Source organism: Gossypium hirsutum, chromosome A05, assembly GCF_007990345.1.
Source record: "Gossypium hirsutum isolate 1008001.06 chromosome A05, Gossypium_hirsutum_v2.1, whole genome shotgun sequence".
NCBI classification, from domain to species: Eukaryota; Viridiplantae; Streptophyta; class Magnoliopsida; order Malvales; family Malvaceae; genus Gossypium; species Gossypium hirsutum.
In genome coordinates this window covers 40,713,528-40,737,625 of record NC_053428.1, presented here as the reverse complement: position 1 = coordinate 40,737,625, position 24,098 = coordinate 40,713,528, and the positions used below count along the sequence as shown (strand labels likewise).

Genomic DNA, 24,098 nt, shown 5'->3' with positions numbered 1-24,098 from the left:
GCCCCAAACTTTCTAAGTTTTTCTACAGAAGTATGCTCACTTGATTCAATTATTGAAGGAGGTGGAGGTACAACCGGGGGTGCTACAAATGGTACAGTAGGGAGAGGAGGTTGTTGAGCCTTATTTCTTTCTTGCATCATCTCATTAAACCATTGGTTCATAAATCCATAGAACATATTTTCAAGTTATTGTTATTGCATTGGAGAAATCGGGACACTACTACTTGTCCCGTGTTCAGATGTTTATACTTTGCTATTAGCTTCATCGCATTCAGCATGTTCGGATCTATCAGACATCTTTACAATCCATAAGAAAAATAAAGATTAGATCGGATCATACACATCATACTATCACATATTTATATGGCATGTATTTCTAGACACTTTACATGTTACATTCGTTTTGAGAACTGGCTAAACCAAAGCTCTGATACCAGTAAATGTAATACCCCAAACCCTTATCCGTCGTCGGAATAGGGTTACAAAGTATTATCACACTTTATAGACTAATTACAAATATTTCATTGTCTTTATTATAAAAATCAAGAATTAATCATATAACACTCATATTGTCCCTTACATAGGTCCTCGAGGCTCAAAATACACTTTAGAAGTGAATTGGGACTAAACCAAACACTCAGGGAATTTTTCTTAAAATCTTAAAATTTTTTTAAGAGTAGACACACGCCCGTGTGGCCAACAGTGTGATACACACGACCAGGAGACATGCTCGTGCCTTAGGCCATATGGGCATTCGATGTGAGGCACACGACTGTTTCCTAACCCGTGCTCAAATTAGGGTAGCTACTGACTTGGGTCACACGGTGCTAGGCCATGTGCAAAACCTGGGCATTCTGTTTTGAAATTTCAAGGTGTAGGGGACACACGGCCAGACCACATGCCCATATGCCAGGCCGTGTGTCACACACAGCTAAGACACATTCACACACAGCTAAGACACATGCCCGTGTCTCTGCCTGTGTGGATGAAAATAGGCCATTTTAAGGCCACTTTTCTCACCCTTTTTAATATCAACCTGCACACAACATAGAAGTACACTAATATATCCCAACCAAGCAACCAATTCCAGCCAAAATCATGTATTAAATATAATATGTCATCGCAAAACTCATTTACATAAATTTACCAAAATAACTCCATTCATTAATTTACTAATATCTACTACTAAATTCTTACAAACAAACATGTATATATATGCATCATTTACATCTATCCAACCCTATACATGCTATATAAACCATAGGATTGTATTACAAAATCTACCGCAGTAACCTGGATAGTATGGCCCGATGTGTTAATCTAATCCTCCAACAACACGAGTAAACTTAATGAAGCTTAGTAAGTTCATTGGTTTTAAAGTTAAATCTTACCGAACATACTATAACAAATCATAAACTTGCAATTCACTATCACTTCCTGCCAATCACAATTTCAAATGATGAATTCACTTGATTGAGCTCAATATCAATAACTACTTAAATTCTATCACTTTAATCCATATGACACTTACCAATATTTGTCAAATTAGAGAACGTCTTACGGAATTGAGTACATCGTTTACTTGATGCCATAGTCCAACTATGGTCTTACACGTATATTGTCATGCCGCTGACATGGTCTTACACTCGTAATGTCATAACCTAGTTATGGTCTTATCATCAGGATGCCATAGCCCAACTATGGTCTTACACATATACATATACTGCCATGGTCTTACGTTCACGGTGCCATATCCCAGTTATGGTCTTTTCACTAAAATGTCATAGCCCAGCTATGGTCTTACATTTAAACATTGCCATGGTCCAACCATGGTCTTATCCGGCAATTCATACTTTATCACTGAGCGATAGTACTCAATCCCGCGTTCCACTTAGTTTGAACTTTTGATCCAATTTTCATGTTTTTACAGTAATCATAATTCAATAACAAACATATGAATTAATACATTATATCATTCCTAAATTAAAAAATAATCATAAAATTCCAACCATATGAACATACCTGGGGTAATTTGTAGAGGTTGTAGAAATTCAGGAACTATTCTTTTAATTTCTCTTTTCCATGTTTATCTTTGGCTTCTTGATATATAATATAAAAGTTTCCATTCATCAGCATCAAATTCAATTCTAATTCACTTAACAGTTTATGCCCTTAAATTTTTGAAATTACATATTTACCCTATTTTTTTATAGTTTTTACAATTTAGTCCCTGATCAATTAACCCATCAATTGAGATAATTTTTATCAATTAACACTTTATATTTTAGGCTACTATAAATCCTTTGATATTCAAAATTTCAACACCAAACCCTAATTCGTAACTTTTTCACAATTAGATCCTAAAATCAATTTCTATTGAAATTACTTGATAAAATCATCATATAATAAAATCAAAGCTTCAAATCCATGTTAATTCATCATAAATATCCAGCACTCATCTATGGTAACTTACAAAATTACCCATAGAATAAAAAATTAATGAATTAAATAGTTGGACCTAATTGCAAAAGTCTTACAAACACAAAAAATTCAAGAAAAGAGAAAGAATTAAACTTACATGAAGCTAAAATATGAAAACCAGCTTCTTAAGGGTTCTTCAATGGCGTTTTAGCTGAAGAAAAATGAAGAAATATCTAGAGATTCAATTTAGTCCAATTTTAACTATTAAATTTTATTTCTTTTCCAATTTTGCCCCGTCCAGCCTATTCCATGGGTGTCTAATTACCCTTTTGGTCCTCTCATAATTATTATTTGAGCTGTTAAATCCCTATTTCTCTAATTAATAAGTTTTGGATCTTTTTCAATTTAGTCCTTTTTAATTAATTAACTATCAAAACGTTAAAATTTTCTAACAAAATTGAGGTCTTGATTCCTCATTTTTAACCCAATTTACCTAATAATTATTTTAAATCACAAAATTCACTAATTTAATAATATTTCTAAAATCACACTCGACTCATAAATATTAATTTATTAAACGAATTTAGTGATCTCGAATCACTGTTTCCGACTCTATTGAAAATTAGGTTGTTATAATAGTAGTATGATTATAGAATTCAATTTGAGCATTCATGTATCATATCATGTCTTAAAGTGTTCGAATTATAGAAATATCACTAAGTTTTATTCAGTGTGCAGTTTTGTTTTTCGTGCGTAAGTTAAGTACTCTATTTTGATCACCGACTCAACATCCAACAACAATCCCAATCTCAAGTGTGGTGATGTTTAATTTTGTAATGACATGTACCTAGGATGTTTTTGGTTGTTAGTTGTTTTATGAATGTGATGTAAATTGAGTTATATGTTTATGTTTGAAGCTAAATGTTAGTATGTGTTATGACCAAAGGCTTGATATGTGTATGAAACTTAAAGCTTGATGTCTTAAGTAGCTTTTTGTTAGGCTAAATTGAATGATTTTGGCATATTTTAAACTTTAATTTGGATGATGCATTGTTGATGTGTTTTGATGATATAAAATATGGTACCAATGATGGTACATTAGTTAGGCACTTAGGATGATTGTTTTGACATGTTTTGAGTATGTTTAATCATATTTTGAATGGGTTAAATGATTAGTAATTGAATTGCTTAAGGCCCAAGTAAGCTTGAAATGTTAAACTTGTTTTTTAATATATGTTTATGATCTTTGAATGAAATTAATTATAAATGTTCCAATTGTACGGTAATACTCGTAACCCTATTTCGACGATAGATACGAGTTTGGGGTGTTACAAAAAGTTAAGCAATTAAGAATTATTATTTTGTATTAGGTATATTTTTCATATTTTTTAAATCTATAAAACTAATAATATAATATAATATAAAAATAATTATTTATTAGTAATATTTCTATTAAATCTTGAATATAAAAGCATTATAATTATAACTATTTTATTATTAATGTTTTTATTATCAATATAATATTTATCAATTAATTAAACTTTCAATCCATATTAAATTATATTAATATTTATAAAATTACAAGGAAATGGAAAAATTTACAATTCGTTCCCCCACTAAAATGAAATTCTAATTTTCCTTGACAAATATCATAAAGTTGATTTGAGTTATTAACAAAGGCTATATTATAATATTTAGAAAGACTTTGGCCTCTTTTGCGAGAGAGTTCAAAATCATCTCGCCTATATGGCTTTTAATACTGAACAAAGACCTCAAAAATATGGGAAAGAAGAGAAGAAACAAGAAAACTAAGCATGAGAAGCAGAGTCATGAACCAGATGATAATATCCCAATAAACACTTCAAGTTCAAGGTAACGACTCTTACTTGATCACTATATTTTCTTCTCTACTTTCAGTATTTTAGATCAATCTTGTTGTATTTGATAGGTATTCGGATACCAATTGTTTAAAAGATGACGTTTTTCACCAAATTATTCCATCGTTTATATGGAATTATGATCAAGAGAAACTGTATAATCATGTGAATATCCCAGAAAGGTCAGTCAAGTGGTAACCTGTGTATATTTTCACTTTGGGATTTTGTCATATGGCTTATGATCAAACATGTTTTGAGTCTTGACATGATCAAATTTTTTTCCCTTTTGCACAGTAATAGTATGAACCCTAATGATTTCGTCAGTAATTTGCCTGACAATATCCTTCACCACATCATTTCGTATCTCCCTTTTGAATCTGCGGTCCGAACTTCCTTTCTTTCAAGTCACTGGAAACACCTTTGGAAAGAGGCCTTGTTGGATTCAGTCCATGATGTAACCATGGAAGCTGCCATTAAAGCCATACAAAGCTTTCTTGATGGTTTTGATACACACTGTAGACCAAGGAATAAGTGGGGTTTCATATTTGAGTTCAGTAATGGAAGAAACATCTTAGCTGCTAGCATTTCTAGAAATGGTACACTTCGACTTGATTTCTCAGCTGTTAAACAAGAATTCCCAATGCCCTTTGATTTGGATTTGAAGCCATTGCAAACCCAACTACCATATTCAAACACAATGAAAGTAAAATCATTGTATCTCGTATCAGTAAGCCACCTGTCTAATGTGGCAGTTTCATCTTTAGTGCCAAATTTGCCATTTCTTGAAAGCTTGACTATAGCCAAATGCAAAGGGTTACAATCTTTACAGATTAAAGAGGCCAAAGTGCTTCATAAATTAGTGGTTCTCGATTGCCCCCAGTTACAATCTCTCAGTTTTGAAGGTTCCTGTTTAAGATGTTTCAGATATAGAGGCAAATTAGTGTCCTTTCGGTTTCAAGGGTATTGTAAATGTACTACTTTTCGCCGGATTTGTATCTGTGAGTGTGGTTTATTCTTGAAAGATGCGACGATTGATCTCAGACAAGGTTCTCTAGCAGAAGGGACATGGGACTTTGAAAAGCCTCCTGGTTATTGTTATTCTTATAATCTGCATAAACGAACCCTTTGTCGCTGCACCACGAAGAAAAAATGTTTCAAATCAATTTTGATAAGCATAAGGAGTATTAAATCTCTAACAATATGCAGATGGTTTTTCGAGGTATGTTCAACAAAGAAATGTTCACTTTCATATTCATGTAGTACTAATCTATGTTACTCAAATTTGTATAAGAATGACGGATACATGTTTGACATGAATAGATGCTTTTAAGAATGGAAAGTCAACATAATTACTAACCTTTCATATTTTTTTTTCAGACATCGATGTGTTGCTTGCTCAGTTCAAGTAGAGACCCTTTGTTTTGTTTGAGCGGACTTAAGGAACTTTGGTGGATTGATTGTTCAATGAACAGAGAATCAATCAATGTCTTACTTTGGTTTCTGAAGCTTTGTCCTCACTTGGAAAGACTTTATGTCACTGTAAGTCTTCCCATTTTACATATTTTATGTTATAAGTAGCAATACCTATAACTTAGTAAGTATTTGCTTATCAAACTTGCAGATTGATCCAAAATGCTATAACATGCCTAGCACAGGAAAATTCTCAACTTTATTCATTGTTCCTGATAAGCTCAGTGATCTCAAAGCAATCAAATTAGAAGGATTTGCAGATGAAGAAAAGGAGATTTTCATGGCAAGGCGATTGATACAATTATTTGGAGACAATAATCCAGTCATTATATCTAAATCAGATAGGAAATGTTTGAAGCATCTAATGAAAGTAGCCAAGTTGGAGAAGAAAGGGAAATATCCGTACAAGTTTAAAGTGGTTGAAAATGTTTCGGAAAATTTTCCGAATCATGTTCATGCCAACCTTTAACTTAATCTGAATCATTAAGGTTTTATTATTATTATTATTATTATTATTATTATTATTATTATTATTATTAATGCTCAATTCCTATCAAGAAATTGATCCAGAATTTTGTTGAAATCATATGAAATTGAGCTTGGATTGGCTTAAATCCAAATCCATACTTTTTATTGGACATCCAAACAAAAAAATTGGATCCAAATATTTTTTATTTCCAATTACGGCATTAGGATGTTGTAGCTTAAGAAATCGATTGAAGTATTTCTTTGTTTTTAACAATTTTAGAATATTTTGACTTGAAATTCTGATTTTAATTGAAATAGCAATATTCTAGAAATTTAACTATTTTACATTTTATATTGATATGTTGGCTGATATAACAAAATCATAGGATAAAAATTGTACTTATTTGAATAATTTCATTGGTTACAAATGATATTGTTAAAGGCAGTCTTTTAGGCTCTCCACCACAGGTTTTTGAATATTGGTGGTAAAAGCAAAAGGATCCGTAAGGCTTTCTAAAGAAGATGGTTTTGCTACAGCGGCAGCAACAATTCTGTGTTCTGCAATTGGAGTATGCTCAAGCATAGGAGGGTTATTCAACAGCACATTAATCTCATCAGCTGCTTTTTAAGTCTATTGAGATGTTCCAACAGATTCATGTCTTCTTTGACAGACTGAACGGGCTCTTTGACTGAGGGGTTTGATGTTTCATCACCAACTGTTGGTTTTGTTGTTCCTTCTCTAATTGCTCAAGAGAGGTTATCTTTACGTGAGTCATTGTTAAGAAAGAAAGAAAGTTTTTTTTGAAGAAATGCTTTAGGGTTTTATTAAGAAACAAGAACTTGGAAGTTTTTAGCAGGCTAAGCTTGAGGGAGTATACAGATAGAGTATAGAGATGTTGAAGGTTGGGTTCACAGATGAATGCATAAGGGGATATTCTTGGGTATTTATAGCAAAAGAGAGTTGGCACCTCCAGAAAAATCTCTCCAAGATATGGAAAGAAAAATTTTCAAATACAATATTTCCCCACCAAAAATAAAAAAATATGGTGCCACAATTTTCATTAGCCACCAAAATTATTGAAAAACCAATTATCAACATAGTTGCCCAGAAAAATCAAAATGGATCAAGCAATGTCGTCTAGATGCCTCCCAAACACAGTCAACAACTCAAGCTCGACAAATCTCGATTGAACTTTTCAAGCTCTCAAATATATTTGAATCTAAGGCTTTTGTGAACAAGTCAACTAGTTGGATTTAAGTAGAAACATACTTCAATTCAACATACTCATTCTCAACTTATTCTCAAACTAAATAGCGTTTGCTATCAATGTGCTTGGTTCTTTAAAGTAGCACATGATTCTTTGAAATGTTTATGGCACTAGTATTGCCATAATAAGTCGTTGAAACATGTATGACAATCTCAAAATCTTTCATCACTTGTCTCATCTATAGCCGTTGAGCACAACATCTACCTACAGTTATGTATTATGCTTCTGATGTTGAAGGAGAAATTGATCCTTACTTCTTATTCTACCAGGAAACTAAACTTGATCTCAAATAAAAACACCCACCTGATGTGCTTTTATGGTCATCCACATTTCCAACCAAGTCAGCATCACTGTACCATACTAAACTCAGTACACTATCTTCAGAGAACCAAATTCCAAGATCAAGTGTTCCATGAACGTATTAATGACCTGTTTGACCGCTTTCACATAAGATTCTTTTGGATCTGCCTAGTATTAGGCACATACACCATGGTTGAAACATAGATCAGGTCAACTGGCTATAAGATAAAGTAGACTATCAATCATCCTTTTGAATGTAGTTGCAGAGGTGGGCACTCTTTCAGCATTTGCACATAACTTTTCTTTGATAAACATCAGTGTTTTGGCATACTTAGATAGATCTCTCTAGTCTAAACTTCTTTACCAAATTTATTACATAGTTTTCTTGAAATAAAAACCTACCATCCTCAGGTTGTTTGATTTGAAAGACAAAGAAGCATGACAACTCCCTCACTATGCTCATCTCGAACTCACTTTGCATCATCTTTACAAATGTGTCATTTGCAGTTATTAATGTAACACCAAATATTATGTCATCAATATACATTTAGGCCATGATTGTAGTGCCTTTATACCTTCGAATGAACAATGCCTTATCCATAAATCCCTTTTAGAAACCCTGACCAATAAAAAATTGAAACATTCTCATACCAAGCTTGAGAGGCTTGCTTTAGACCATATAATGCCTTACTCAATTTGTAAGCATGCTCTGGCTTTGTTGGGTCCTCAAAGCTTTTAAGTTGTGCCACATACATCTCCTCCTTCAGGAATTCATTCAAGAAGGCACTATTAACATCCATTTGATAAAATTTTGACTATCTTACCCTCAGTAAAATTTTCACGATTTTACCCCTGTTAAAAATTTGAGAAATTCATTCAATATTTCACAATTCAACATGTTCATTATGACTGGATGATTTATTTTCATTTTTGGGCTTCAAAACAATTCAAAACATAAACTCATTCTTCCAATCATTTTTAACTAATTCGTATAAAATTACAAATGGATCATTTCCATTTTCATTTTTAGAAACCTACATTCATTTCCAAATGATTCTATTTCTCCATTTTGGAGAAAACCATAATCATTCATGAATGTTTCTCATTTCTCTTTTTCTATTAATTTTGTTCATTTCTAGTCAAACTTGTAATTCATTTCTGGTTTCAACGAGCTAGCGAAGGAACCGATTGGATATATATAGTTGAAGATCAAATGATTTATAATTAAGTTTCAGCTTTTCGCCTATTAATTATAAACTCATTTAGTCACGAAATCATTCCACTATAGTATCATAGATAAACTCTCTCCAATGACATACCATTACGAAAGCAACTACTCAATGCTCATTCATTGGCCTTGTTATAAGTGTATTATCCTCGCAAGATATCCTTGATCTCTTTGGAATAATATCTGTTCTCCCAATATAATCCTATTTTATCTCATGGTAACCATCACATGTTCCTTTATAAAAAGTCAGTTACTATCGAATAGTAATTAAGTCATTCATCATAAAGACAAGGCCCATTGCCATGTTTACTTTTCATCAACCATGTAATGAAAATGAAAAGATATCATTTACCCATGTCTCGGGCTGTGAATTCCACTGTTGTGAATGACGCTACATACTATAGAAGTTATACGCCCAATGCTTTTGGTTCCTTATCTATTTTAACTCAGGCTTTTACTTACATCAAAGTATACGAGTCACACTTACATTGTATACTATCCACTTAGGATTTAGGTATGCCACACTATGAACGTCTCAAGTGAAAAAAAATCTGTAAACGGATTCAGAATCTATTCTTCTTGGGTCCAGTCCGATGTACTGTTAGTCCAGTCAGTCACATCTATGTCTCTATCTTCTGGGAATCATTTACTTCGATGCCTAAGATAAGACATCTCTCCAATTGGACTTGATAGACGACATATTAGTCTTTCAATCAATTTACTCATTTCTGATTAGACTAAGGACATGTTTAATTTTGTCTACTAATATAAGTTGTCTTTTTGTATCACGATCTGAACATGTAATACCGCTTAGTATTAGTTAAACATTAGACAACCAATGAGCAACATTTGCTTCCATTTTTCTTTGCGTGCAAAAACCATTTTAAGGATAATAATACAAAGTATATTAGTCTTAATCAATGAATTTGTTTTATTAACCAATCTATTCGAAAAAATTACAAGTGTACTTAGACGAAAATACTACACATAGAACACCAAATCTAACAAAGTCATTATTTTCGAGCAACTCAAGATGACTAATTTGAAATGAGGAAAAATTATCGCTGTCAAGCAACCCAGGGTGGTAGGCATTGTATAGAAAGTCATGTTGATGGGCAACCCGGGATGATAGAATTATTAAGTTGATAATAAACTTGATAAGCATTTAAGAATCAAGAGACATAAGCTCAAAAATTGATATAAAAGATAATATGGGAATTGGGTATACATGTAGATTGTGTATATATATAAATGGTAGAATAACATAAATGAGTAAATTATGGGTATGAAGAGTGGGAAAGAGCATGATTATGTAAGATTTAAGTGCCGATGCAAATTGGCATGGAATTCTGTTAAAAATTAATGATATGCACATTTAAGAACTTACTTAAGGCTTTAAATCATAGTATTACTATTGAGATATTTACTCAACATATGTTTTGTTTTTCTGTGCGCAAGTACAATAAAATCCTAATAGATTGAGTGTAGTTACAACATCCAACAAATGACTCCCGATTCAGAAAGTTTGTAATCCTCTTATTTTTTATTACAATTGCATGTACCTAGGTTGAGTCTTTTGGTTCCTACATATGCATATATGCTTATAGGTTGATATGTCAAGTTATGAAATGGTAACTTAGTTGTTGTTTATGAATAGACATTGAACATGAACTAAAATGTAAGAAAATGCTGTTAATGTTATGTTCTTAGTGAATTAGGTTTTTTATGGTTATATCATATGAATGGTAAATGTTTTATGTATATGTTTGTTAATACTATTGAGGATGTTTGTGTTGGTTGTATAGAAATTGAAGTTTTAAATATGATATAAGTGTGTTTTGGTCAACTTAAAATTGCTTACTTACTGTTAATTTGGTCTAAAATAAAATTGAAATATGTTTGCATGGTTATACCTTTGAATTGTCGGTTTTTGTTTGAACGAATTTTGCAGAAACAATCTGTGACGTTGTGGTGTTGTTCGAACATTGTCACGATGAGAAACCCATATTGCAATATCGATTACGGGTCGTCTGACAAGCTTTGAGCCCATGCCATGGCACAACGAGAGTTTACGTCGTCGTGATGAGGAGGCCATTTAGCCAAGTAAATATGTCGTGTCACGATAAGGTACCCCTCACGTCGCGACGTTAACCCTGAATTTTAGAGATTTTCAATGTAGTCTTATTTTTATTCTGAATTAGTTTTAGAGCTTTCATAAGCTTGTAACAAGCCCGATAATGATTGTTTAACCTACTGATTGCATGTTTTTTATTTATTTAATTCGTTAAATTATGTTAATTGTCTATAAAATGATTGTAGTTGCTTCGAAAATGAATGTGGCATCCTTTAACTCAATCTTAGGGATTGAGTCGAGTATAGGGTGTTACATCATCTTGAAATATCAAGGTCTAATATGGTCAGGGGCACTACAATAATGAAACATTGCTTTATGAGAATCCATTGCCTTCTTGGTCTAACATGAGCTTTTTGAAGCTTTCACAATGATAGTAGGACTTTTGATTGTAGCCTTTCCTTTGTCTATATAACTAATTCTTCATTTTCCTAGATCTCATTTCCTTATAGTGAGGAGCTCATCAAGCTTATTATTGCTAAAATTGAATTTCTCAAGTGTAAGCTTGGTTGCAACAAGTTCCTTCTAGGTTTTTACTAAATTATCAAGTTCTTTAGCAAGAAGAGATTCTTTAGCTTTCATACTTGCCTAGCCTTGAGTTTTCTTCTTTCAAATGGCTATTTTATTTCAATAAGTGAGCATTCATATCACATACATGCTCCCATTTTCCAAGTATGATTCTGTAAGTCTTTAGGAATTCTTTATCAAAACCACCATCAGAATCTTTATTTGAATAAACTTTAGATCCTTTCGTATTATTAGCTGTAAAGGCTACAAAGTTGTTGAGATGGTCTTCATCTAAATCTCAATTCTGGATTAATCTTCATCATTTTAAGTCATGCATAGTGACTTATTCTTCTTCTTTAGAGCGTTAGCACACTTAGATTAGATGGGTCCATATCATTGACATATATTACACACCTTTCTTCTTATTTTTATCATATTCTTCTTTGATGATTCCTTCTTAGATTTTTCCTTGGTGCATTTACGCTAGATTCAAACTTCATAATCCTCCTTGATTACTTCTTAAATTTCTTGTTGGTATATCGTATGAGTAATGTAATCTACTCCTAAAGTTCTTCAATCGTAGTGTTGTAGGAAGTTGGCACTTTCTCTCCCCTACTTAGAGGGTAATATTTTTTTCATCCTATGTCTTATTGCAAGCCTCATCAAATTTCATTTCAAAATTTTACATAGAACCAATGAGTTCATTAATTTCCAATATTTCAAAGTCTTTAGTCAATAGCAATGACCTTAATAGAGAACCTTTTAGGAAAAGATCTTAGCACTTTCCTAATTAGTTTGGTTTTGGAATATTCTTCTCTTAGAGCGAATGTCTGATTTAATAGATTGCAGAACTTTTCATAAAATTTTCCTATGGTCTCTAATTCTTGCATTCTTAAGGCTTCAAATATGGAGGTAAGCATTTGTATTTTGATTACATAGTTATGTTAGTCCCTTCATGGGCAGTCTGTAAAATATCCTAGGTTGTTTGGGTAATCATGCACTTTGCAATTCTCTTGAACTCTTGCAAATCTACTCAATTAAAGATGGCATACAATGCTTTAGGGTTAGCATTGGCAAGACGTTCCTCTTTAGTTGTCCATTGTACATCAGGTTTAGCCATTCTTCCAGCTTTAGTGTGAATCATAAGAGGCTCCCATCTTATAAGAACTAAGCACCAAGCCTTTTCATCAATAGATTTAGTGTAAGCTTTCATACATGCCTTCTAGTATGTATTATGGCCAATATCCAACATAAGGGGACGAGTGGTTGATGATCCCTCTATAACTTGTGGTTAGAAACTTTAATACTAATTGTTGACATGAAACAATTGATAAGTTTACAAGAAACATAATATGAGTAGAAGTGAATACAAAAGTAGGCTTTCCTGCAATAATTGTAACAAGCACAATGAAAATAGGGGACAATAAAGGTTTACGCAATTTAGTTTCCCTACATCTACGGAGTCTAGCTCAATGAGATGAATCCAATATATTTGGAACAAAAACAACCAATGAACTTAGTTCTAACACACCTAGTAAAGACTCCCCAGTTTTGTACTCAAAAGACTAGATCTTTTACCACTAAATTCTCCCATTGATAACTTAGCTTGCAAAACCAACTACATGAAGGTTTTACAATCAAGAATGCGCTCTCACAAATAATGTTCCTAAGTGAACATATAAGTGTTGTACCAAAAACCTATACAAGTCTCTCTACTATATAAGGACTTTGAGACTTGCTAACATAATGAAGATCAATCATAGTCCCTTCTATATAGTAGCTAAATTAGTTAAATGCATTATAATATTAACGACCAAAGCAAAATGAACTGTTGGTAGATAAGTCAAGTTTTGATTTGATCCAACTTCTTTGGTCCAAGGGATTTGACATACTCGATCCAATTCGATCTTCAACACATGTTTCTCCAAGTGACTTGATCTTCATTGATGAGTTTGGATCATTCCACGATATCATCGCAACCCAAAGATTTGGTTCAATAAATAGCCAATTCCAAATATGGTAAGTTGTTGCTTTGTCGTAGTGGTGAAGGAAGTGAGTACTTCTTTTGGCACATTGCAACAATTTCAAATATTTTTAATAGGTGATGTGGCACGTTGAACTTTGATCATTGGTGTGACACATTGATTGGCCAAAAATCATTCGAAAATCATAAAAATATTTAAAAATGAAAAAAATTGTAAAAATTATAAAATTTCCAAAATTATTTAGAAAATTTAAAATTTATTTAAAAATATATAAAAAATTTAAGTTGTTTAAAAATTAAAAAATTGTTAAAAATTTATAAAAATTGTAAAAAAATTATAATAAATTTAAAATATAAAAAATAGGGAAATCATTGAAATATTTTAAAATAATTAAAAATTACGCAAAATTTAAAAACTATGAAAATCATAAGAATTTTAAAAATTTGTAAAACTTGTGAAAATGATAATAAGTTTTACAATTTTTCTTAAAACTAACTTCTAATATTCGAATTCAATGGTTGTTTAAAATTTTTTTAATTATATCACTATCACAACCATAGCTAATAATCTTGAACTATAGTTCTATTTTATGCTCAGGCTCTTTAAAAATATAATACAAAATAAAGCAATTAATATTGTCGTATGAATTTAAAAATAAAATCAATCTCTATTTTGCTTAGGCTTTTTTCAAGTTCTATAATATTTGAAGACTAGAAAAGAGATGAATAGAGAAAGTAATATTGTATTTCATATGTCAAACTTACACACAAATAAGCAACCATATATATATATAGTAAGAGGATCAAGAAAGTATAACAAAGATGAATAACTGCAGCTAACTAACATTAGCTGGCTAACTAACTAACAATCTAACAGACTAAGTGAACTATATATTTACTGCTAACATTCCCTTATGGCAACAGAAAAAAAAATTCACTCAGTAGCCTTCTTCTGGAACTCATCAGGTGCACACACTTTTAGTTTCTGTTTGAAGTAATTGAACAACCCAACAACTAGTGGTTTAGTCAGTATATCAGCTTTTTTTATTTATTTATAAAAGTCAGCATATCAGCTACTTGTTCTAAAGAGGGAACATAGTTCACTTCCAACTTGTTAGCAGCTACATGCTCTCAAACAAAATGAAGTTGCGTGGATTCGAGCATGTAGGTATCTTCTTGTAAACCAATCATATTTCATGACCTCAGGATATGTGGTTTTTCTGGGAAATAATCATATTTCATGGAGTTCACTTCCAACTACTCCCCATTTGATCCAGTGCGTTCAAACCCTACTGGTTGCACCAAGTAGATATCTTCTTGTAAATCTCTATTAAGAAAAGCATTATTAAAATCCACTTGGTGTAACTTCCATTTGTGAGACAAAGCAAGCGTAAGAATAATCTGAACTGTTATATCCTTGATCAAAGGCTGTAAGTCTCCTTATAGTCATGTCCAATTTGTTGAGAAAAGCCTTGAGCCACTAATCTAGACTTCTTCTGAGCCTCAGTACCATCAACATTCCTTTTTTTCTTGAAAATCCATTTACACCCTACTGTAGTTCAATTAGAAGGTAATGAAGTAAGACTCCAAGTGCCTTGTTGAACAATAGCATTATATTTTTCTTTAACAGTAGCACGCCACTGAGGATCAACCAATGCCTCATAGACAGTTCGAGGCTCGTGAAAAACTGAGGACTGAAGTTCTAAAGAGTAAACCTTTGGCTTGAAAATTCTTGCCTTATTTTTAGTAATCATAAGATGATTATGAGTAGAGGACTCATTAATAGAGTCAACCAATGGTGGACCAGGCTATCCAAAAGAACCAGAAGTAACATCCAAAGCGGAAGAAGCAAATCTAGAATCAATACGACCATGTGATGGAGTGACTTTTCTCATATTAGAGCTTGAAGAGAATTCACATGGAAAATCAATAGCTAAGTCATTAGAAGCAAAAGCAGAAGAACTAGCTGAAGTAGCTAATGACGAGACAACTGAATCAACTGATAAACCTGGTGTTGTTGAAGAGACATCAAGAAACTTGGTAATTACCATCTTTAGGATATAATGTGAGAATACACTGACAGCAAACTTCCTAGAAAAAGGAAAAATAGATTCATCAAAAACCACATGGCGTGAGATAAACACTTTGCCATTAGAATCAAGGCATTTGTAACCCTTGTGCATGCTACTATATCCCAATAGAAAACACAATGAGCTGATCGAAACTACATTTTATTGTTATTGAATGGCCTAAGATGAGGATAACACAAACAACCAAAAACCCTCAAGAAAAAATAGTTTGATAGAGTCTTGAAAAGCATCTCATGAGGAGTAAACCCTTGAAGAGCCTTGGTTGGAAGTTTGTTGATTAAAAACACAACACTGGAAAAATCATCAGGCCGGTACTTCATAGGCATAAAGGAATGAGCTAACAAAGTAAGGCCAAGTTCCACCACCTATCGATGTTTTCATTTTACGATACCATTTTGTTCAGAAGTATATGGACAGGAGATTCGATGCTTAATTCCAAAAGAGTTGAGTTGAGATAACAAGCTTCGAAACTCTCCCCCTAGTCAAATTGAACCTCATTAATTTTGTTATCAAACTCTAACTCAACCTGGTTTTTAAATTGAAAGAAGGCAGCAACAACATCAGATTTGTATTGTAGAAAATAATTCCAAGTATAACGTGATTAGGCATCAACAAATGTGACATAATATCAAAAACCACTTGAATATTTAGGAGCTGGACCCCAGACATCAGTTTTAATGAGCTGCAAAGGCATGGTATAGACTGTTTTTGAACGCAAGAAATGAAATTTATGACTCTTTCCCATTTGACAAGCTACACAAAGAGTAACATCTTTATTCTTAGGAATATTCATTTTACAAGAATTAAAATTTTGAGCCATCACATCTGAAGAGGAATGGCCAAGTCTTCTATGCCATGTGTCATAAGAAACACCAACACTGTATAGACTAACATTGGATTTTTCAACATTCATTATAGAATCAAATTCACTAGTATTAACAACCTCTAGTTTGTACAGCCCATCTTGCACAACTCCTTGCAACAACACTTGATGAGAGCATGCATCATTAAGAAAACATTTTGTAGCATGAAATTCGAAATACACCTTGTTATCCTTTGAGAACTATGACACAAACATAAAGTTATTTTTCATGCCAAGTCAATACATCAAAATTTTCGTATAGAGAGGTCTATTATTTGTAAGCAAGGTATTTTGGCCAGTGCTAGAAATTAACAAAGATTGACCATTAGCAACAATGACCTTACTTGTACCAGTATATGAAACACTATTTATCACACTGGAAGCATCTTGAATGAGATGAGAAGTGGCCCTTGAATCAGGAAACCAAACATGTTCTCCAACAATAGCAACATTCAAAGAAACGAAAGAACCATTAGCAAAAACATAAACACATGCTACATTATGTTTGTTGTCATCATCAACATCACGTATTGAGCAAAGATTAGCACTTGCACCTCTATGACCTGCATTAGGCTCAGGAAAATCGGTAAAAGAAGTATCAAAACGATAATAGCACTTTTGCACAATATGCCAAAATTTTCCACACAACTGGCACTGAGGTTTGTTTGAAAAATGACCTCTGCCTCGATCTCGATGAAATGAACCTCCTCTGCCTCGATATCCAACTGAATCAGACACACCTTCTGTAGGCTGCTGATAACCCTGTACACCATGAGAAGTATACTAACTTGTGACGAGATTAACACTGAAGAGCCCAACCATAACACCTGACTTCTGCCTAACTTCAAGATCAATCAGCATTGAAGACAAAGCAAGTACGTCATAAGCTTGCCTACTAGTGGTGATTAAGGTGACCACTGAATCAAATTCACTAGGTAAACCATTAAGAATAGTTGCAATATGCTCTGCATCAGATATCTTTTCTCCACATATACCAAGATTATCCTTAATCATTTTAAGCTTCTCAAATAATCACGCATGTTTTGATCTCCCTTCTTTTGAGAGTACAAAGAATATCAAAGATTCATAATCTTGGTAGTTGTTTTAGCAGAATATGACTGACTGATGACTTCCCAAATTTTAGCAGCCGATTGGCACATGACTAAATTTGGTAAAATCTCAGGACTGACAACGGAAACTAACCAAGATGCTATGGCTTTATCTTGTTTATTAAATGAAACTCTTTCAGTATTTTTAACTAGATGACCAGACTTATCAGAAACAAACTCAGGAGGTACAGCCTGAATACCATCAATGTAAGACTCCAAACCATAACTCTCCAAAGAAAAAGATACCTGCTATTTCTACAGAGGATAATTGATTTCATCAAGCTGAATATTGATCTTCGTGTTAGTGAAGTTCTTGGAAACATTGGAACTGCTACCAACAACTTCTCGATCTTTTACCATAACGAATTTCAGGGAAAAAACTTTCAAAAAACCAACTCAAATACCATATTAGAAGACTAGAAAAGAGATGAATAAGGAAAGCAATATTTCATATGTCAAACTTACACATATATAAGCAGCCAAATATATATAGGAAGTGAATCAAGAAAATATAACAAATATGAATAATTGCAGCTAACTAATACTAGCTAACTAACTAACAATCTGACAGACTGAGCCAACTATATATTTACTGCTAACATATAAAGATAATTAAAAATATTTTCAAATATTATTTAGTAATATGATAGAAAATAAAATGTTAAATTTTTTTTAATACTCATGCTTATATATACTATAAACAATTTAAACGGGGTTGGGTTAAAAATTTTTAAATATAAATAAATTTGAGAAAATTTTGAAAATCATATTTTAAGTTATTAAGACTTAAATAAATATAAATGATATGGATCCAAACCAAACTCCAACAATGAGTCCAACTCTATCTGTCAAATAAGCAGATATGGAAGAGAGATGAATCACTTTTAAATTTAAAATTTGCAATGTAGAGGTATCCTTAATGATGAAATATGTCATCATTTGCATATCAACTTAAGGTTTCCAATTATGTTTGATTCCTGTTTTTAGTTTTTTTTTCAAGGATTTGTCATGATTTTCGGACATGCTTCATAACTTGTTTGTATTTAATCTGGCTGAGATTACTATAACAACATTCTTGTTTATATCCATAACAGCCACCGGTTTTCCATTTAATATTTAATTTTATTATTGAATAAATGTTCTCTTTATTAGCATAGTTTCCACATTATTTATCAAAATTGAAGGCCACTTCTTCCATATCTTTTAGCATTGTGCTATTGTTGTTTTCTTATAACCTCATTTTCCTTTTCCTTTTCTTTTACAAAGTTATTAACTTTACCATCATAATTGTTTAACTAATGGTATGTTTAGTATTGCTTTTAAGAATAACTTTTGAGATAAAAATATTCTTAAATAAGCTGTTTTTTGAGAGAAAAATTATTTCTCCCAAATTAGAAATTAACCCAAAAACACTTTTTTTCATAATTTCTCCCCCAATTTTTTTTCCCAAAAACCCTTTTAAAAACCAAAGCTCTAAACCTAAATAGGTACATTGCACTTTGATTTTTCCAAAATCATTTAATGTAAATTTACATTATGTTTTTTTTTTCAAAAATTTATATTTCATATCCCCTAAAATAGTTTTATAATTTCATCAGTATCATAAAGTTCATTTGGCCGCGTTATAATATTTAGCTAGACTTTGGCCCTTTGGCATCTTCCAAACCACCGAAGTTGAAAAGTCATTTCACTTGTATTTTTTTACCTAAAAAATATTGGAAAAGAAAAACAAAAAATGGGAAAGAAGAGAAGAAGCAAGAAAATTAACCAAGAGAAACAGAGGCATGATCCTGACCCAACAACCACTTCAAGCTCCAGGTAACAACTCTCTATTAATTATCATTTTCTTCTAAATTTTCAGTATTGTAGTTCAACCTTGTTGTATTGGATCAGGTATTTGGATATCAGTAGTCTAAATGATGATGTCCTTCACCATATTATTCCATCACTTTTCCATATATGGAAGTATGATGGAGAGAAATCGTATAAACATTTCAATATCCCAAAAAGGTCAGCTAAGTGTGTATATATACATTTACTTTGGGATTATGTTTGTTTTATGATCAAACAAGTTCCAAGTTTTGATATGATCAATGTTGTTTTTTTCCCTTTGGAACAGTAATAAGATGGACCCTAATGATTACATCAGTCATTTGCCTGATAACATCCTTCACCACATCATTTCCTTCCTCCCTTTTGAATCCGCTGTCCGAACTTCTTTTCTTTCAACTCACTGGAAACGCCTCTGGAAAGAGGCTTTGTTGGAACCAGTCCATGATGTAATAACAATGGAAGCAGCCACTAAAGTCATACAAAGCTTTGTTGATGATTTCGATACACACTATAGGCCTAGAAATAAATGGGGGTTCAGATTTGAGTTTAGTCATGGAAGAGGCAAGTTTGTTGCTAGCATTTCCAGCAAGGGTGCACTTCAACTTGATTTTTCGGATGAAAAACAAAAATTACCAAGGCCACTTGATTTGTTTTTGAAGCCGAATCTTGCATCGACTAACCATTTATCGCCTCCATACATGTGGTTTGATTGGTGGAGGCATGAGGAAAATCACCCACTGCAAACCCAATAAACATCTTCAAACACAATGAAAATGAAATCACTGTATCTCATATCAGTAAGCCAACTGTCTAATATGGCAGTTTCTTCATTGGTGCGAAATTTGCCATTTCTGCGAAGCTTGACTATCGCCAAATGCAATGGATTACAATCTTTACAGATAAAAGAGACCCAAGGGCTTCATAAATTAGTGGTCCTCGATTGCCCCCAGTTACAATCTCTCAGTTTTGAAGGTTGCTGTTTGAATTACTTCAGATACGGAGGCCACTTAGTTTCCTTTCGGTTTGAATTGTACCGCAAATGTAATTCTTCTGGCGGGTTTCATATACGTGACCGTGGACTACCCCAGGAAGATGCCATGCTTGATCTTAGGCAATGTCCTTTAACAGAATGGACATGGGACTTTAAGCCTTCCTTTTATCCTTATTATCATGGTTTCTTGGATTTGGAAAGAAACGATTTTGAGTGCGCCAACAAGTATAAATGCTTCGACAAACTTTTAAGAACTATAAATGGTTTTCGATCTCTAACAATATGCAGATGGTTTTTCGAGGTATGATGAGTAAAGAAATGTTCAGTTTCATGTTTCCATAGTAATAACCGCGAGCACATGTTTTTTTTTTCAAGAATTTTCATGTATTTGGAGATTTCTTCGAATGAGTGCTTTCACAAAGAAAAGCCGAAGCAACATAGTTACTAACCTTTCATCTTCTTGATTGTTTTTTCTGACATCAATGTGCAAGAAATTGCCCTTTTCAAGTAGAGACCCTCTTGTCTGTTTGAGGAAACTAAAAGAACTTCGGTGGATTGATTGTTCAATGGAAAGAGAATCTATTAACGCCTTAATAGCAATGTTATGCATACACGCATAAGTTTCAGATTGGTACATTTATGTTTATTTATTCCTTTCAATTTCTTTTTATATATTCAAATGATTATACCAATACCTATATCTTAGTAAATATTTGTTGATCAAACTTGCAGATCAATCCAAAATGCTATAACATGCCTAACACAGGAAAATTCTCAACTTTAGGCATTGTTCCTAACAAGCTCAATGATCTCATAACTGTCAAACTAAAAGGATTTGCAGATGAAGAAAAGGAGATATTCATGGCAAGGCGATTATTACCTTTATTCGTGTTAAGCATTGGCCTGCAATGCAACATATGGCCAGCAACTCATCAAGCAGACAAGCAATGGAGCAGAATCGAGTGCAGCAGCTTGTTCAACATTTTGTTTCATTTTGTTCAAATGTAACTTACTTAGTTACCTAGTAACTTGTCAATTGAAGTTAGTAGGATTAGTTTTTTATTTGCTCTTGATGTAATAGCTGAAATGTCAGCTTACTTTTACTTGTAATTCAAATTTGTATTAGTGTATTAGTGGGAGCAGTTATATTAGTAGGTAACTGTCCAAATTTGTTTTTTTGTAACTTATATATCTTTTGAATGATGAATGAAGATTTGATTTTTCCTTAATACTCTTACTGTTCAAACTCTTTTCTCTCTTTTGCTTCAGTTTCATTTTTGTTTAGCAAATTCAATTTTGTTTTTGCTATTTTTGTTGCTGTCAATGTTTCAACAATTCGAAGACAATAATCCTATTATTATATCAAAATCCAATAGGAAATATTTGAAGCATCTAATGAAAGTAGCCAAGTTAAAGAAGAAAGGGAAGTACCTGTACAAGTTTAAAGTGGTTCAAAATGTTGATGAAAATTTTTCGGATCATGTTCATATGAGCCTTTATTAGTAAGAATTGTGAATGAACTGTACATTCTCACAGACTATTGCCATGTTACACGGCTATAGCAACCTCTTTTGAATTTATTCTCAAATCTGTTAAAAAGGACATTTTTATGAATCTATTTAAAGGCGCTCATTTACGGCGGGAAAGAATATGGTTTTCTGAATAATAATATAATGGATTAGCTATTTTTCCCTTTATTTCCTCTTTTTATCTTTTCTTGTGTATCGTTAATATGGCATCAGAGCCAGTGATTTCGACCTTCCATACTTAAACCTTAGCTTGCCATACCCGTCCCTTTTTCATCATGATTTGATACTATTGATGAATCTGATCCCCCTCCCTCAGCTTTCTGGCGATAAAAATGGGTCTTTCTTCATCACCAAGCATGTCAATGTTAGATTGGATGAAAAAAATATCTTCTCTAGAAACAACATGTTCTATTTACCATTCGTGGCCATAGCTTGGGGCATTTCCTTAACTGTTTAACCTTCCTACCCTCAAAATTTATTGTCACCAAGTTCGGTGAATTTGCCCCAATTGAAGCCTACACTCTCTTTCTTAAACAAGACAGTACACTTGCCTCATAGATTTTGTCCATTGTGAGCCCAAATATCCTACCTTAACTTGTTGGAGTAGAAACCTTGGCTTCCATCTGGTCCACCTTAACTCAAGTATTTTTGTATCTTTCCACAACCAACGTGGTGCATCTCCATTGCAAGCTTTGCTCTCTCCGCAAATGTGCCTTTTTTATGCGAGATTATCTTTCCTAGATTAAAGAAGTATGTGACACTCTCTTTGCATGTGACAGTCTTATTTGGACCATCGAGCACATTGCAACCATCTTGAATAACTTACATCGTGACTATGACTCTTTCGTAGTTGTTATCACCTCAAGTCATAAACCATATACCCTCGATTGTGGCATCTAATCTCATGGATGTAGAGTCTCAACTATAAGACCCTCTCAGCCTCCCTATGTCTATTAACACAACACAAGTTACGACTCCCTATCTTATAAACCTTGACTCTACCTTGAGCCTTAAACTCACAACCTTTACCCACTTCTTATGTAACACCCCGTACCCGAGACCGTTGCCGGAGTCGGACACGAGGGGTTCACAGACTAAATTCGCTTACTATCGCAGTCCATTTTAAAAATTTCCAGACAGCTGGCTAACTGTGTCGCTGTCACCTTAAAAATCATATCTTGAGTTTCACAACTCAAAAATCAGTTTCGTGATTTTTCCCTGAAACTAGACTCATATTTCCATCTACATATTTTTTTCTAGAATTTTTGGTTGGGCCAATTAGTACAGTTTATTAGTTAAAGTCTCCCCTGTTACAGGGATCGACTACACTGACCTTTGCGCATTACAACTTGGATATCTCCCTGTACAGGGCTTCAATACTGATGTCGTTTGTTTCCATAGAAACTAGACTCAAAAAGAAATCTATGCATATATGGCATGACTTCTAATTATCTCTGGTTAATTTATAATGAATTTCCAAAGTCGGAACAGGGAATCCAGAAACCGTTCTGGCCCTGTCTCACGAGAACCTGAATATCTCTTAACATACTGTCCATATGATCGTTTCGTTACTTTCCTATGAAAATAGATTCATCAAGGTTCGTTTACATAATTTATTCACTATTTAATTCCATTCCTACTATTTTTAGTGATTTTTCACATCCACATCACTGCTGCTGTCAGCATCTGTTTTTTTTTAAGGTAAACTTTACCTATTTCATGATCCTCCATGGATCAACTAGAGTTTGTCATACATATTCCAAAAGTGATCAAGAATAACCCTTCCCATGGCTAACCGTTACCAACATTTCCATACCTCTCGACGGACAACATACAAAACGATTATAATGCTATGATCAAAGTATATTTAAGCCATTTTCGCATGGCTATCCAAATTTACACAAAACCGAAGGGTACATGACCAACAACAAAAGGGTAGTCCTATACATGCCATTTTCAGAGTTCAACCAAAAGTGTACCAAAAGGGCTTTGATAGTGTGGGCGACTTCGACTTCAATAATCCCGAGTCCG

General features: G+C 33.1%; 3 protein-coding genes across 4 annotated transcripts; all 3 read left to right on the top strand.

Annotated features, from left to right (window-relative positions):
• Positions 1–4,129: 4,129 nt before the first annotated feature.
• Positions 4,130–6,300, top strand: LOC107960318 (F-box protein At2g39490). The gene is made up of 5 exons (XM_016896642.2): positions 4,130–4,292; positions 4,369–4,479; positions 4,592–5,516; positions 5,675–5,836; positions 5,919–6,300. The coding sequence occupies exons 1-5, from the start codon at positions 4,201–4,203 to the stop codon at positions 6,234–6,236; spliced, it is 1,608 nt and encodes a 535-aa protein (XP_016752131.1). The 5' UTR covers positions 4,130–4,200; the 3' UTR covers positions 6,237–6,300.
• A 13,075-nt stretch (positions 6,301–19,375) lies between these two features.
• LOC107960319 (uncharacterized) lies at positions 19,376–21,767 on the top strand. Of its 2 annotated transcripts, XM_041112407.1 has the most exons (5): positions 19,376–19,532; positions 19,608–19,724; positions 19,834–20,839; positions 21,030–21,169; positions 21,271–21,767. In XM_041112407.1, the coding sequence occupies exons 1-3, from the start codon at positions 19,450–19,452 to the stop codon at positions 20,297–20,299; spliced, it is 666 nt and encodes a 221-aa protein (XP_040968341.1). In that variant the 5' UTR covers positions 19,376–19,449; the 3' UTR covers positions 20,300–20,839; positions 21,030–21,169; positions 21,271–21,767. The 2 variants fall into 2 exon arrangements, with proteins under 2 accessions (XP_040968341.1, XP_016752132.1); XM_016896643.2 differs by having other exon boundaries at positions 19,834–21,169.
• Positions 20,363–21,546, top strand: LOC107961091 (uncharacterized). Its single transcript, XM_016897329.1, has 2 exons — positions 20,363–20,839; positions 21,271–21,546. The coding sequence occupies exons 1-2, from the start codon at positions 20,363–20,365 to the stop codon at positions 21,544–21,546; spliced, it is 753 nt and encodes a 250-aa protein (XP_016752818.1).
• Positions 21,768–24,098: the final 2,331 nt, after the last annotated feature.